At 39.8% G+C, this 18,052-nt stretch overlaps 1 protein-coding gene across 1 annotated transcript in view; it reads left to right on the top strand.

Moving 5' to 3' along the window:
- Nucleotides 1-18,052, top strand: part of med1 (mediator complex subunit 1) — a gene marked incomplete at its 5' end in the record, with an annotated part of 177,798 nt that overhangs the window by 118,817 nt on the left and 40,929 nt on the right. The window contains one exon of the mRNA XM_056254493.1: nt 33-138. Coding sequence (XP_056110468.1) covers nt 33-138 — 106 coding nt within the window. The remainder of the gene's footprint in view (nt 1-32; nt 139-18,052) is intronic.

Below are 18,052 nucleotides of genomic sequence, written 5' to 3'. Positions count from 1 at the left end.
TGAAGTCTGACTCAGTCTGTTTTTGCTCTCAGTGGTGATGGAGGTGATTGATTCGATGCAGGTAGCCTGTAAACTCTATAAGGGTTTATCTGATGCTTTGATCTGCACTGATGACTTCATTACCAAAGTAGTCCATAGGTAGGTGTAACAGATGGCATTGAACCTATGCTTACCCAAATACTTTTTTGCGTTTGTGCTCCTCATACATGACTATAATATATCAGTTTAAGCATCCATAGTAGCAAGAAAACGGTTGTATATGTAAATATATAAATGATGAAAATTGAGAAATTGAAATAAGGACCTAATTTTGAAATGTGAGATTGAAGAAAATGTTGATTTACAAGTTTGCACTGCTTTTTACAAGTTAAAAACCTAGAAATAATTCAGCGCCCATTTTTGCCCATACTTTCAAATAAGAACTTGGAATAATGTCCTCTGTGAAACCTTAAAGAGAGGAAATGCATTAAAACACAAAACACGGAATTGAAATTGCAGGCCTAGAACATCGGATTTCTCTATTTGCAGATGACATAATTATATATTTAATGAAACTTAAAGGGATAGTTCACCCCAAAATGAAAATTCTGTCAGTAATTACTCACCCTCATGTTGTTCCAACCCCGTAAGACTTTCGTTCATCTTCGGAACACAAATTAAGATATTTTTGATTAAATCTGAGAGCTGGATGACTCCTCCATAGGCTTCTAAGGGATTGAAACTTGCCTGCCCAGAAAAGCTAAAGACATCGTTAAAATATTCCAAGTGACTACAGTGGCTCAATCTTAAGTTTATCAAGCAACGAGAATACTTTTTGTGCGTAAAAAACAAGCAAAAATAACGACTTTATTCAACTATTCATTTCCTTCTCTGTGGCCCTCGAGATAGTTCACGTAGTGTAACTGCGCAGCGCTTCTAGGTTGTACGTCACACGCATCACACACATGACGAGCATTGGCCAATAGTGAGCCTACGTGTGACGTACAACCTAGAAGCGCTGCGCAGTTACACTACGTGAACTCTCGAAGGCCCACAGAGAAGGTCCACAGGTATGTAGACTCACGTAGGAGGCGGCGCTTAGTTGGCGGCCGTGGAGATCTCGTGCAGGAGGAAAGTTTGTACGTGTGTATGTCTATCGTCCGGCGCCATTATGAAAATTACCTACACTCGAGATGGACTACTATACATCAGTGCAACTTCATCCCTTAGTTGCCACCCTGATTTGCAGGGTTTTCATTCGGATATCCTCAGAAACTCCACGGATTGTAGCCCATACAAACACTCGAGAGCTTGTCCATGGAGGCTACTCCCCCGCAGCAGAGCGAGGGGTAATCGAGCCGGCTGCCGTCGCCGCTTGGAGAAGAAAGGGTTCCGTGCACCTTTACTGGGACTAGTACTGGCTAACGTGAGATCACTCAGCAACAAGCTGGAAAAGCTCCAACTTCGGTTGGAGACGGACAAGGACTATTCCCATATTGCTGCGTTCTGCTTTATGGAAACCTGGCTTCACTCCAATATTCCTGACACGGCGGTGAACCTGCCTGGCTATCAGCTATTCAGAGCAGACCGCGATGCGACAGCCACTGGGAAAACAAAAGGCCGAGGTGTCTGCTTTAATGTGAGTAACGAGTGGTGCAGCGATTTAACAGTCATCAATGCTGAATTATGTTCCCCCGATCTGGGACTGCTGGCCATACACTGCAAACCTTTCTACTCGCCTAGGGAAATATCATTCATTATCCTTGAGTGTGTCTATGTTCAGCCACAGGCGCACGCCGACACAGCGCAGCAGCTTTTAGCTGATCATATCACAGAAGTAGAGAATAAGTTTCCTAACTCCACTGTATTTGTCTTGGGTGATTTCAACCACACTGATCTGAGATCTGAACTTCCGAAATACCCTCAGTTGGTGCGGACTCTAGATCATTGCTATTCTTCCATCAAAGAGGCATATCGTGCGCGTGCGCTACTAGGCAATGGCGATCATGCTGTGATTAAACTCATCCCCACATACCGGTCTCTACTCAAAAAACAAAAACCGATCAAGAGGGCTGTACAGAAATGGTCACCCGCTGCTATTGAAACACTACAGGCCTGCTTTGATATTACAGACTGGGAAACTATTAAACTGGCATGCAATAACTTTGAGTATGTAGACACATGCTCGTCCTACATTTACTTCTGGGAGGAACTTTGCATTCCCAGACAATTTATTGTCATTTATGGGAATAGTAAGCCATGGTTCAATAAGGAAGTAAGGCTACGGAGGAAAGAGAAGGAGGCGGCCCACAGGATTAGAGACAAGGCTGCCTACAGCAAGGCCAAATACGCACTCAGCAAAGCCATTCAGCATGCTAAGAGGCTGTATAAGGCCAGGATTGAACAACAGGTCGGGGATAAGAACATCAGAGCGGTCTGGAAAGGCCTACAATTTGCCACAGGCTATAAAAAGCACCCCCCACCAGCCTCCACCGACCCATATCTACCAGACAAGTTCATTGTGTTTTGCACTAGGTTCGAAGCCCCGCGCGGGTCCCCCCACTCCATCCCCCCTGCCCCTCCATCTCCTGCCACCACCCCATCTGCTCCACTGGTCATCATGGAGCATGAGGTTCGGAGGCTCTTCAAAGGTCAGAACATCAGGAAAGAGTGTTGACCAGACATGGTGTCACCTGCTTCCCTCAAGCACTGTGCCAGCGAGCTGACTCTAGTGTTTACAGACATTTTTAATCAGTCATTAGAACTATGCCAAGTACCTGCATGCTTTACATCTGCTGTCATCATTCCGGTGCCGAAAAAGCCCAAGATCACCTGCTTGAATGACTACAGACCGGTCGCCCTCACCTCTGTAGTCATGAAAGTATTTGAACGCTTGGTTCTCTCTTATCTCAAAGCTTCTACTGACCACCTCATGGACCCCCTTCAATTTGCATATAGACCCAACCGTTCAGTTGACGATGCAATTAACATTGCACTTCACTTCATTCTACAACACCTGGACAATCGGAACACCTACGCAAGACTCCTGTTTGTGGATTACAGCTCTGCCTTTAATACCATCATCCCAGACCTCCTCCACAGCAAACTGACCCATCTGAACATTCACCCCCTCCTCTGCTCATGGATTACAGACTTCCTCACCAACAGGACTCAGTATGTCAGGCTGGGCCTACATCTCTCAGCCCCGCACAGTCAACACCGGTGCCCCCCAGGGTTGTGTGCTGTCCCCCTTGCTATTCTCACTGTACACCAATGACTGCACCTCTGGAGACCCTTCTGTCAAAACCATCAAATATGCGGACGACACCACCATAATAGGCCTCATCTCCAACAACGATGAGTCAGCCTACCGCAGAGAGGTCAGTCTCCTGGAGTCCTGGTGTGCAATCAGTAACTTGGAGCTTAACATCAATAAAACAGTGGAGATGATAGTGGACTTTCGCCAAAAAAAAACCCCGATTCATCCTCCTCTGGTCATTAACAACTCATCTGTGACTGTGGTAGAGCACTTTAAGTTCCTGGGCACAACAATCACTAACACACTCAAATGGGACAATAACATTTCCCAACTAGTGAAGAAAGGCCAGCAGCGCCTGTTCTTCCTCCGCCGCCTCAAAGGTTTACTGCTCAGTCCCCCCCCATTATGGTACAATTCTACAGAGCGGTCATTGAGAGTGTGCTAACATCCTCCCACACGGTCTGGTTTGCCTCTGCGTCAGCCAATGCAAAAGCCAGACTGCAAAGAGTCGTCCGGGCAGCAGAGCGAATCATCGGCTGCCCCCTGCCCTCCATCATGGACCTGTACAGTTCCAGGTCCATTAACAAAGCTGTGAAGATTGTGGCCGACCCCTCTCATCCTGCCAATAGTCTGTTTAATCTTCTCCCCTCTGGAAAGCGGTACAGGGCCATTTTGTCCAAAACATCTCGCCACCGCCACAGTTTTTTCCCCCAAGCAATAGCCCTCCTAAATGACTTTTAAACCTGGAATACATTGCACTCTGTTTTTTTTTATTTAACACAACACTATTTTACATTTATATTAACTTATTGCTCATAATGTCTTTGTTTGTCCTTGTATTGTGTTTTTGTCCTTGTTTTCTTGTCTTTCTGTTTTACTGTGTGTTGCCTGCATGGAGAAGACCAAATCAAATTCCTAGTATATGTATACATGGCGAACAAAAGTTGAATTTAATTTAATTGAATTGAAGGAAATGAATAGTTGAATAAAGTGGGGTTTTTTTTGTTTTTGTTTTTTTTGCGCACAAAAAGTATTCTCGTCGCTTGATTAACTTAAGATTGAGCCACTGTAGTCACTTGGACTATTTTAACAATGTCTTTAACTTTTCTGGGCCGGCAAGTTTCAATCCACTAGAAGCCTATGGAGGAGTGATCCAGCTCTCAGGTGTAATCAAAAATATCTTAATTTGTGTTCCGAAGATGAACTAAAGTCTTACGGGGTTGGAACAACATGAGGGTGAGTAATTACTGACATAATTTTCATTTTGGGGTGAACTATCCCTTAAGAGTGGGTATTGAATATAAGATTCAATACCCATTCTTAATAATCTGATTAATGACTTTGGAATCTTTTTGGGCTATAAAGTTAAAGCTGCTGTCCGTAGCTTTTTTTGGGTTAAAAATTATCCAAAATACATATTTGATAAAATACATAACCAGCCAGTGTTCAAAACGATCTGCTTGCCTTAGCTCGATGCAAAACGGTAAGCTTGTAATAATGTTTTTAATTTTAGTGGTACTGGTGGCTTTCCGCGGGAGATTCGAGCATGTCTTTGCGTCATTACGTCGCATCTGTACACATAAAGAAGGAGTCTCGGCTAGTATAAGCTATATTGCGTGTGAGGATGTTGGAGGTAGAGATTTATAGCCTTTTCTCACAGCACTTGATATAATTCAACTTATCAATTTGATGGCGGATCCAGAAAGGTTCAAACGACGATCATCATCAGTGACAACTAGAGACTCACCCGCTGTAACATGCAAAAGACTTCGTTCGGACTTCGGAGTGGCTACAGAAAAAAAGAGACTGCAACCGGACCCATGCGAAAACAAGGATAATATCGGAAGGACATTACATGATGTAGTCACGCAATGCTTGCTGACGTTGTTAACATTAACAATTAGAGAACATAGTATAGCTACTTTGCACGGTTTTGCGTGAAATGATAACTTATAAGCAATTGTTAGATTTAATCAGCGTGATTTACTGCAATGTCAGAACCAGAACAAAAGTGAATGTTTCTTACTAGTTCAGATGACATTTCCCGGTGAAAATTCTTATGTTGGTCATACTTCCAAAAAGAATAATCTGTGATTCTGAATGAAAATATCCACATCGGCGCGGTGACTGACAGCTGCACACTCTCCTCAAACACTGTGTTCATCCGCGCTGTGCCGTGTCGAGGGTGTTGAACTACAACCCACGTAAAGTTGATAATTCCGCGAATGACTGCAATTGCAGATTTCGAACAGAGATGGCGACAAAGAGGAAAAATGCCGGACTGCAGCTTTAACAAATCAAAATCACCTATACTTTTTCTTAATGAACAAGAAAGGCTGAATCCAACAGTTCAACATCCCTATAAAACCTCTATTGATGGATTTAGATATTTGTGAATAAAGGTTACTCCAAGGGTAGAGGATCTGATTGCATCCAACTACACTTCCCTGATAGCTCAAGTAAATGAAAGTTTGAATAGATGGATGTTTCTCCCTCTCACTACTATTGAAAGGGTGAACACCATTAAAATTAATATACTCCCTAAATTTTTATATTTGTTTCAGTCAATAATCCTAACTCAGCCTCCTTCCTTTTTTTCAAATATAAAGAAGACATTTGTTAAATTCATTTGGAACAAGAGACACTCCAGGCTTCGCCTATAGCTTCTGTACATTCCATTTGAAAGAGGGGGGTTACAACTCCATAATCTTTTATGTTATTTTAACCCCTTAAGGCAGCCCAACTGAGAGCCACATGTTTCTGGTTTGCTAGCTCATCTCATACTCAATGGGTTCAGATAAAAAAAAAAAAAGGCGCCGGAGAACTGAATCTTGACACATATTTATATTCTGACTCCGTAAGGAGACCAGGGCTCGCAAAATCGCTAGCCCGACGTCCTGGGGCTATTGTGTTTTCCAGTCGGGCTACCAAAATACATAACCGGCCTACCCGAAGGGCTATCTGAAATAGTTTAATCAAATTACTCACTTTATTCACATTATTGATTAGTTATTTTAAGGAAAAATATGACCGCGCAAGTTTTTGATCATGCTAATTTATCCGCAGCGCAATTTCTCATGAATATCCGTGCCTGTTCTAAGAGAAACGCATGATCAGTGGCATAAGTTTGTTTTAAAGGGGTCATATAATGCCATTTTTGTACAAGTTAATATGAATCTTTAGGGTCTAAATCAAAACTTTGTAATATACTTTTATTAAAAATTCTCATTAGTATTGTAAGAAAACGCTAATTTTACCTGGTCAAAAACAGCTTTGTTTTCAGCACGTCGTTTCAGTGCATATGCCTTTAAATGATAATGAGGCTCGCTCACTCTGTTCTTTGGGGCGTTTTGATAATAATGATTATATACACTCACCTAAAGGATTATTAGGAACACCATACTAAAACTGTCTTTGACCCCCTTTCGCCTTCAGAACTACCTTAATTCTACGTGGCATTGATTCAACAAGGTGCTGAGAGCATTATTTAGAAATGTTGGCCCATATTGATAGGATAGCATCTTGCAGTTGATGGAGATTTGTGGGATGCACATCCAGGGCACGAAGCTCCCGTTCCACCACATCCCAAAGATGCTCTATTGGGTTGAGATCTGGTGACTCTGGGGGCCATTTTAGTACAGTGAACTCATTGTCATGTTCAAGAAACCAATTTGAAATGATTCGAGCTTTGTGACATGGTGCATTATCCTGCTGGAAGTAGCCATCAGAGGATGGGTACATGGTGGCCATAAAGGGATGGACATGGTCAGAAACAATGCTCAGGTAGGCCGTGGCATTTAAACGATGCCCAATTGGCACTAAGGGGCCTAAAGTGTGCCAAGAAAACATCCCCCACACCATTACACCACCACCACCAGCCTGCACAGTGGTAACAAAGCATGATGGATCCATGTTCTCATTCTGTTTACGCCAAATTCTGACTCTACCATCTGAATGTCTCAACAGAAATCGAGACTCATCAGACCAGGCAACATTTTTCCAGTCTTCAACTGTCCAATTTTGGTGAGCTCTTGCAAATTGTAGCCTCTTTTTCCTATTTGCAGTGGAGATGAGTGGTACCCGGTGGGGTCTTCTGCTGTTGTAGCCCATCCGCCTCAAGGTTGTGCGTTTTGTGGCTTCACAAATGCTTTGCTGCATACCTCGGATGTAACGAGTGGTTATTTCAGTCAAAGTTGCTCTTCTATCAGCTTGAATCAGTCGGCCCATTCTCCTCTGACCTCTAGCATCAAGGCATTTTCGCCGACAGGACTGCCGCATACTGGATGTTTTTCCCTTTTCACACCATTCTTTGTAAACCCTAGAAATGGTTGTGCGTGAAAATCCCAGTAACTGAGCAGATTGTGAAATACTCAGACCGGCCCTCAAGCACTGTTTGCTTAAATGAATTGCTTAAATCACCTTTCTTTCCCATTCTGACATTCAGTTTGGAGTTCAGGAGATTGTCTTGACCAGGACCACACCCTGCCATGTGATTGGTTGATTAGACAATTGCATTAATGAGAAATTGAACAGGTGTTCCTAATAATCCTTTAGGTGAGTGTAGATCAGTGGTTTTGACACAACGCACGTGGAGTGTTGCCTTGACAACAGTTGAGGGTATATTTTGGAGAAAGAATGGCAGGAGGAGTCTCTGAGGACACATCTGTGCAACTGTATCAGTTTGAACCGGAGTCGGACCCGGAACAAGATGACGGCCGCAAAGAAGTTCGACAAGGACGTTTCTGAATAGTTGGTTAACGTAATGTCACTTTGATCTATTTTTGTATGTACTGGCTGGGTAGCGTAGGGAGATACGAACGCTATGTGTTAACTGATGTATAGGTTAGTTCGTTGACAGATCGAGGTTACAGTTAATGGTCATGAACAACTTTTTTTCGCGATTTGCAAAGATTAATATAAAGGTTAATTAAACGTTACACTCACTTCTTCTGGAGGTGCAGCAGGAACATGAATAGTTGGTACCGATTCTTTTTTTCAAGAGCAGCTTCTTAGCAAAACCAGCTTTATACTGACCCTCGTTTATAAAGCAGTCTGGTGAGAAATGATTCGCGCAAACATGAAAGCATTGACGTTGCTCGTGGGGAATATTCCCTTCGAAAACAAAACTCAGCCAGTGCGTCTTCAGCGGTTCAGATTTAGGAACATCAAAATGACTTCTGTGTTCGTTATTACCATAGACAGTAAAAGAAAGTTATTACACCCAAGAACAGAACACCACAATTGCTTAGACGCCATTCTGCTCCAGCGTATCAACAATGACGGACTATGATGACAGCTCGCTCAGGACGGGTCTGTGTTGAAACCATAGGTTGAAACGCTGCTGTGACGTCACAAAATCGAACGGCTCGATTTGAGACAGAGGAAAACATATAAGGAGATTAAAACAAAAACACTGGATGGATTTTTATCATTATATGATGGTTGTGTACAGGCACTGCCAACACACATTTCAGTACAATCAACTTGTAAAAGTGCATGTACCATTATATGACCCCTTTAAAAAGTGGGTGGGACAGGTGTGTGTGTGTGGTAACAATAACAATTTTAGAAAAAAATAGCATTACGATGTCTAGAAATCAATTTCAATAGTAATTTTACATTGGGTTTAATTAGTCTTTTAACCCTCTGGGGACGGCAAACGCACCGGTGCGTTTTGGCAGATTTTTTTCACATAGCAGAAAAATAGACTTAAACTACTCCATCATTTCTGGTCATACAGAGTTAAGACATATTAAAAAATAAACTGTTAAATGTCTAATTTTTTATGTGCCCACCTACAATCGAAATAAAATATTGTGCTTTTGTAAAATAAAGAAAATAAACAGGGTGTGCGTTCTGCCTCTCCATGTCCGTGAACTTTTTTTCTGGAGCACGTCTCTAAACTTAAACAAAACTCAGCGAATACTATTCACCCAGACATGAGCAATATATGTTTATGATCATTTAAGTTTGTACTTTTAAATTATCTAATTTAAAACTAAAATAAATATTCTCTGTTTATGTAATCTATATAAAAAGAGAGAGGTGTCAGCCGTTCTCATTATCGTTCTCGCATCTCATTATTCCGCTAATGTGACACGTCCACGGAGAGCGCGCGCTATTCAAACGAAGCAACACATTGAGACGTGTAAACGCCCACATAAACTCGGTACACACACTATATTTAGTCAGATTAATGTACCGTCGTCTTGCGCGGCTGTGAGGAATAATCCTGGGACATTTACCTACCTCAGAACAAGTGCTGGTTTATTTTCACTTCGAGGAGCGAGCTGAGCTGTAAGTGTTTTTATTCTTGTGCTTTGTTCTAATCGCGATATATAATAACGTTAGTGTCTGTAAACGCAAAAATAGCCTACTGTTTAAATTTGAATCATGTTTCTGTGTGTGTGTGTGTGTGTGACTAGTTTTGGATAGATTATAAAGTTTTAACTCTAAAATAGACATCAAATAAGCTTTTGTTAGCAGTTTCTGCTCATATGTTAAATATATAGTATGTTTTGTCAATAAACTAATCAACTAAGAATAGTGTTTGTTCCAATGCAAGCTATATCAAAATAATGAATCCTTAACTTTGAAATATGTATGATAAAATGTATTGGCCTACTAAGACATTTATGGAAAAAGACAATTTTCTTTTCAAGATGTTTCCAACTCTAACTTTGAACCAATTCTGTAGAATGGCCCATATAACCTATTTGAACAGGATTTGTTTCCAGGTATGACTAAAAATGTGCTTTTGACTTTCTTTTATATTTTGATTTTTTTTATATGTATATATATATATATATATATATATATATATATATATGTATGTATGTATGTATGTGTGTGTGTGTGTGTGTGTGTGTGTGTGTGTGTGTGTGTGTGTGTGTGTGTGTGTGTGTGTGTGTGTGTGTGTGTGTGTGTGTGTGTGTGTGTGTGTGTGTGTGTGTGTGTGTGTGTGTGTGTGTGTGTGTGTGTGTGTGTGTGTGTGTGTGTGTGTGTGTGTGTGTATTGTCCTTGCATTCTTTCTTGTGTGACACACCTGAATGAAAGGCTCATTAATATGCGGGGTCTTTGTTTTCTCAACCACCTAATTATTCACAATGGGGTTGGGCCATTCACGCCCATTCGCATATTGCCTTGGCTAACAAAAAATGTTTTTCACAATTTAAAAGAATCTATTGTGTTATGTGAATGATTAGACAGGATGATTTTCAGATCATTTTGAAGCAAAAACTCTAGGCCACAACTTCCATTAGTCAAAAGTCTTGTGGACACATATTTAGTATGCGTTTTGTGGCTTTATTTCAGAAACTTTAATTTTTATTTTTTTCAATAACCATGCATAAACAATATTCTCTCAAAAATACAAACATGTACATACATGTTGCTCACATATTATGGTAGCCCTGTTGTGCTAAATAGTGTAATTTCACCTGTGCCATTAATATGTTTATAAGCAACTGAAAAAAGCACAAATGTCAGGACATGTCAAAACATCTCAAGGACCCCAAAAACACCTTGGTCCCCAGAGGGTTAATGAGATCTACTAATATTGTTAGTGCCGAGAATTTTCACGTGAATAAATCTATAGATCAGCGATTTTGCTTGTGTACCTTAATGGTCTTGTGGTTAACTCTCTGGGGTCGGCGGTCTCGCCGGCGATACCAGCTCACTTTTTTCCTTATCAGTGCAAAAGAGACTCAAATTACTCTGTTAATTTTGATCTTACATATAAGTGTTGTACATCATTCGATCCTGTTAAGTTTGTATTTTTTTTGTGGAACCTCATAATAAAAACAAAGTGTTGTGCTTTTCGCCTAATAAAGAAAAATAAACATGATGCGCGTTCTGCGTTCTCTCTGTCAGTGAAGTCCATTCTGAAACGCGTCCGAAAAATCATCTGTAACTCTGCAAATACTCAGTCAAACAGGTATACAGGCACACAGGCATGAAGCCTGAATTATCTTCTTTTAAATGAAGTAATTTATATAAAAAAAATTTTTTCTCATTTTATGTAATCTGTACGAAAAGAGAGAGATGATAGTCGTTCTCGTCTCAGCTCATTAAAGTTAATTTGGCCACGCCCACGGAGCGTGCGCTCTATTCAAACACAAATGCTCTGAGGCGATCCACGCCCACATCAGCTGGATAACCACCGAAAGAGACTCAGATTTACGACGCTGTGAGGAATAATAGTACTATCTTAATAATAATCCTGGAAAAAATTACCTCAGAAGTAGGCTACAGGTAGTTTCATTTGGAGGAGCAACGGATCCAGCCGAGGAAATAGGTACATTCTTTATTTTCAAGTGCTTTGTGCTAATCGCGATATGGAATAGTGTCTGTAAACAAAAAGACTGTTTGAATCGCGTTTTTGTGTGTGAATGAATGAACAGCTTTTACCTAACTATATTCCAATACTGAGATGAGTAAAAATCGACTGAAATATGTTGAAATAAAATATTTTTGTATAAGCAACGTATTAAACTGCAAATTAACATTTATATGTCCTAATCATAAAAACGATATGTTACATATGAAAGACAAGATGTCGTTTTTACTGTAAAATACTGCCACATCAAATAAGCTTATTTTCTAAGATGTTATTATAGTGTTTGTTCGATTGTAGGCTATATTCAAAATAATTAATCCGCAACTGTGAAATATGTATGATAAAATGTATACTTTAATATATACAAAGAAAGATTACATTTGAAATATAGTTAAAATTTTAATTGTTGTTGTAATTGTAACCTTTTTATTAAAATAGCAAAAATATGTGTAGGCTACATATAAATAAATCTTAGGTAAATCTTAAAAGCTCAATATAAGCCTCCTCTTTAAATTATTTGTATTGTTTTTATTAGTGACACATTTGGGATACATTCCCAAACTTTCTGTAAAAACAGTATGATAATTAACTGCACAATTACTAGAAATTTTTACATTTGATATTATACAATTTGCAAGCACAATTTGAAAAATAATATATATATATATATATATTGTCATTGCATTCTTGTGGCTCAGACAGTGACACACCTGAATGAAAGGGTCATTAGTATGCAGCCCCATTATGCGCTCATTATGCGGGCCCATTGTCTTCTCAGGTGTGAATCACAGCAGGTCACACCCCTGCGCATATTGCCTTTCCAAACAAAAAGTGTCATTTTTAAATTTAAACCAATCTATTGTGTTATGTGAATTATAAGGCAGGATGATTTTCAGATCATTTTGAAGAAAAAACTCTAGGCCACAACATCCATTAGTCAAAAGTCTTGTGGACAGATATTTAGTATGTGTTTTGTGGCCTTATTTCAGAAACTTTAAGTTTTAGATTTTTCAATAACCACGCATAAACAATATTCTCTCAAAAATACAAAAATGTACATACATGTTGATAACACATTATGGTAGCCCTGTGTGTGCTAAATAGAGTGTAATTACACCTTTGCCAGTAATATGTTTATAAGCAACTGAAAAAAGCACAAATGTCAGAGTATGTCAAAACATCTCAAGGACCCCAAAAACACCTTGGACCCCAGAGGGTTAAAACTTTTCCCAAGCGTGTCAGAGGTTCTGGGTTCTAATTCGCACACGTATAGATTTTTTTTTTCTCATCAAAACAAAATATGTTCATCAGTGGTTTACAGTATATATCAAGCAGGGACACTTTGTGTACATTTTGTTTTATGATTTCACCGGAACGAATAGAGAGTCTCCGCAATGGCGATAGATTGAAGCATGCATCCGAGTGAAGACTGCGCGAGCCACAAGAGAACACTGCATCCATGCAACTGACAGCCGCGGCAACGAGCAATCAGCTTAATTTAAAAAACAACAAATTTAGCTCTAGATTGTCTCTTTTTTAATAACAAACTAAATGAATGCTCTGCTAGATAACTGGAGATGTTTTATTTATTTGTATTAGGTATATATATATTTAGAAACCTCAGCTTGACTTTGAGTAGTGTATATACCATTTTTACTTCATAATGATGCATGTTGTTCTAGTTGCATGTTGCACTCACCTAATATATATACACACAAAGTTCTGGCATGAAACTCTAGTAGGTGCAGGCTAATAGGTCCTTTTACTCACCTGTTCATAATCACATCGTTATCTATTAGTGCGCAGCTGATTGGTTCCTGCCGTATCAGTAGCCAATGAGCTTGCTGCTCAACCTTCAAATACTTGGGTAGCATTTGCCTTAGCAGTGCAGCGTGCTTTCAGAAATCCTCTGAAATTCAACATCTAAGATAAGTGCATGGGTTTTTATCATAGACTGTAAAAAAAGATGGACGACGCCCCTTCACTCTCTTCCATTTGTGAAAAGTGAAGTCCTAATATGGCGATGACAACTTGTGCAGATTTGGGACCTGCTTCTGCACAGTAGTAACGCGGGACCTACTTCTGCGCTGTAGTGATCAGAAAGTAAAGCCACGATATCAAGGTCCCACCCTCACTCCCTCAGAAACGGTTAATACAAAATGAAATAAACAGTTATGGACATGTAGAAGTTAAAGTTGAAGCTCCAATCTCCTCCCGAAATTCCCCAAAAAAGCTGTTGGTGCCTCACTGATTACTTTGCTTAGAGAAGCTGTCAATCACAGCTGTCAATCATGACGTCACATTCCCGTTTTTGTAGTCAAGTCCCCTTCATTTATAAAGCACTTTTAACAGTATGGATCGTTTCAAAACAGCTTTACAATTATAATAGAAACTACCGTAACAGATTGTTTAGGCTTTACAACAGCATTAGGATAAAGTTATTGTCCAGCTAAAGTTAGTTTTGATTGATCCACTTCCGTTGCGATGAACATTAGTTATTAACTTAGGGTCCCCTAACACAACACCGTTCCAACAGAAAAACTCCCAATGCACTCCAGCCTGGTGGCCTGGTGTCCCGAGAACGCACTCTCTGAAATAGGCTTGAAGGTGCAAATGATTATCCGTTATCTCTGCGCAAACCTCAAAAACGCAAACCCGCGAAAACGCAGATGGCATCACGTGTTCAGTCCATAGGTATGCGTTTGAATATATATGTGCGCAGGCGTGTAGTCCTTCATAAATCAACCCTCAACAAACTACTTGTCTGGTCTTAAAAATTTATAATACAGAAATTGTCGCGTCTGCGTAGCTACGCGAACGGGAATTATTCTGACAACGTTTTATCTGTACAGAGGTGAAGGGAGGGAGGCCTTCACAGGGGAGAGACTAGTTGACACTTCAGGACTGCGTTGTCGTCGTGTCCAGGCACTGGTACTTCATCAGATCTAGATACGGCCTGGATCCGGCAGACTGCAGTAAACCGCGGGATAAATAGAGAGACTAATATTAGCGTAGACTCCATCCTTCTTATGATGTACCAAGTACATCAGGATTTATGGGAAGTGTTCCCGGTTCCGGCTGATCTAAACTATGCAGCCTAACATTGAATTTTAGAAGTCCAGGGTGTCCACGGGGTTTTAAAAAGTATTAAAAGGTAGTAAATCAAATTAGTACAAATTAAGGCCATTAAAAGGTATTAATCGCCATTTTACGAGGGATTCATTTTTTTAATAATTTTTTTGCAAACTACGGGATAAACGGTTGTCTTGCACGCAATAGGATGGCGGGGATGATTGACAGATGTGTAAGGCCTATCATTAAAAAGAGACTGAAAATCGACAGCAATAAAGAATCCCGCTCGATCCCCCTTCCACTCCCGCGGCCACCGTCTGACTGATTTAAGCGAGGACAGTAGTCACGGTACTTCTGACTCCTGAAGGTAAACGGGCCGGGGTGGATGTGGAAAGTTGAAATATTGTATTGAGTTAACTTAATCTGGATTTGATGATCACACGGGAGTGATCGCATGGATTATCTTAAAATAAAATTTGAGTGGAGCGCGAAGCAAACTGCGTTGAGTGCTGAGCGATAATGAGCGGAGCGCCCTGATGTGGCTTTAAGCGTGGGAGCGGAGGGGTGAACAGTTCCGTGAGCGATGAGCTGAGATTCTCAACGCTCCACTCCGCTGATATGCTCTGACTGCTACAAACTGATAACGGTCAGATAAGTATGATTTAAACCATGCTAGTGCAATTCCACTAATGGCAACATAATTTTCGAGTCTATTTAAAAGAATGTTGTGGTCGATAGTGTCAAATGCAGCACAAAGATCGATTAACACTAATAGAGAGATACAACCACGATCGGATGATAAGAGCAAATCATTTGTGACTCTAATGAGAGCTGTCTCAGTACTACAGCCTGCGCACATATATTCAAACGCACATACCTATAGAATGAACTCTTAATACGCATGTGCACGCTATCAGCGTTCAGGTTCGCGTTTTTAAAGTTTCCGTAGAGAGAACTTAAGAGTTTTCTGTTAAAACGGTGTTGTGTTAGTGGCCCCTAAGTTAATAACAAATGATCGTTGCGACGGAAGTGAATCAATCAAAATCAACTTTAACCCTCTAGGGTCGGCTAGCGCCGGCGCGTTTTGCTCGATTTTTTTCACATAGCAGCAACATAGACTTAAAATACTCCATCATTTTTGGTCATACAGACTTAAAAAATATGAAAAAAATAAACTGTTAAATGTCTTCTTTTTTATGTGTCCACTTACAATCAAAATAAAATATTGTGCTTTTGTAAAATAAAGAAAATAAACGGGGTGTGCTTTCTGGCTCTCCGTCACTGTGAACTTTTTTTTTGGAGCATGTCTCTAAACTTAAACAAAACTCAGCGAATACTATTCACCCAGGCATGAGCTATATATCTTAAAATCATTTAACTGTGTACTTTTAAATGATCTAATTAATAACAAAAACAAATATTCTTTGTTTATGTAATCTATATGAAAAGAGAGAGATGTCAGTCGTTCTCATTACAGCTCCTTATAGCTTATTATCTTTTAATGTGATCACGCCCACGGAGAGAGCGCGCTATTCAAACGCAAGTGATCTGAGGTGATCCATGCAAACGTGTCAACGCCCACATCAACTCGATAAAACACATCAAATTTAATCAGATTACAGTACTTTACCTCGTTTTACGAGGCTGTGAGGAATAATCCTGGGAAATTTACCTCAGAAGTGCTGGTTTAAATTAATTTCGAGGAGCAACGGATCCATCTGAGGATTGTGAATAGTAAGTTTTTTTATTATTAAGCGCTTTGTTCTAATCGAGATATGGAATAGTGTATGTTAACCGCAAAAAGACTGTTTAAATATGAATCGCATGTATGTGTGTGAATGAATGGCACAGATGCGCGCTGTTGTTTACTACAGCTCACAAAAAGACTGTTTAAATATGAATCGCATCTGTGTGTGAATGAATGAACGAACAGCTTTTACCAAACTATATTGCTATACTGAGATGAGTAAAAATCGGCTGAAATATTTTGAAATAAAATGTCTTTGTATAAGCAACGTATTAAACTGTAAATTAACATTTATATGCCCTAATATATCATAAAAGCAACACGATCTCATGAAAGTGCGTATCTATAGCACGAATTTAATTTCTAGTACCGTTTATAGCCTACGCCAAAAATAGTTTTCGCGTGCAAATGATACGCACTGTAAACCCCTTGGGTAGGATTAGGGGTGTGAAGTGCTGTGTATTACACACCATAAAGTGCGTATCATATGCACGCGTAAACTGCGTATCGTACCATTTTTACGCCAAAAAGTTGTTGCAGTTTACGCATTTTCTCAGGTCATCTTCTCACCCCCACGCCCTGTTTGTGGTATATAGAGTGTAATTACACCTTTGCCATTAATATGTTTATAAGCAACTGAAAAAAGCACAAATGTCAGGGCAGGTCAAAACTTCTCAAGAACCCCAAAAACACCTTAGACCCCAGAGGGTTAACTGGAAAATAACTTTATTCTAGAGCTGCCATAAAGCCAAAACAATCTGTTACTTTAATTTCCTATTATCACTGTAAAGCTGCTTTGGAAAAATCTACATTGTTAAAAGCGCTATATAAATGAAGATGACTTGACTTGACTTGACTTGACTTGACTTGACTTGACTTGATACTGCCTTTTCTAGTATCTTTGACAGAAAAGGTAGATTCGAGATTGGCCTGTAATTGACTAATTCTGTAGGATCAAGTTGCGTTTTTTTAACGGTTTTAAGTGGTTTAATCATAGCCAGCTTAAAGGTATTTGGTACGTATCCTAATGACAAAGATGAATTAATGATATTAAGAAGAGGATCTATGACCTCTGGAAGCATCTCTTTTAGTAGTTTAGTCGGTATAGGGTAACATACATGTTGTCGATTTAGACGATTTAACGAGTTTAGAAAATTCATCCTGTCCTATAGCAATGAATGAATCAAATTTTTTGTCAGGGAGATTACAATGCACTGCCTGATGCAATACTGTAGTAGACAGTTGCATAGTTATAATTTTCTCCCTGATATTATCAATCTTGTAAGTAAAGAAGTTCATAAAGTCATTACTGCTGTGCTGCTTGGAAACATCTAAGCTTAAAGCTGTATTTTTCGTTAGTTTAGCCACTGTTTTAAATAAATACCTATGGTTTTGTTTATTTTTTTCTAATAGGGTTGAAAAATAAGCAGATCTAGCAGTTTTTAAGGCCTCTCTGTATGCAATCGTGCTCTCTTTCCATGAAATGCGAAATACCTCTAGTTTAGTTTTCTTCCAGTTGCGCTCCATTTTTCTGGCTGCTCTCCTAAGGGCTTGAGTGTACTTGTTGTACCATGGCGTTGGACTATTTTCTTTAATCTTCTTTAAGCGCAAAGGAGAAACTGTGTCTACAGTGCTGGACAAGAAAGAGTTAAAAGTT

This window comes from Rhinichthys klamathensis, unplaced genomic scaffold (genome assembly GCF_029890125.1).
Source record: "Rhinichthys klamathensis goyatoka isolate OS25496 unplaced genomic scaffold, OSU_Roscu_1.1 h1tg000001l_1, whole genome shotgun sequence".
NCBI classification, from domain to species: Eukaryota; Metazoa; Chordata; class Actinopteri; order Cypriniformes; family Leuciscidae; genus Rhinichthys; species Rhinichthys klamathensis.
Note: the sequence above shows the minus strand (reverse complement) of the source record. Positions and strands in the feature narration are given on the sequence as shown.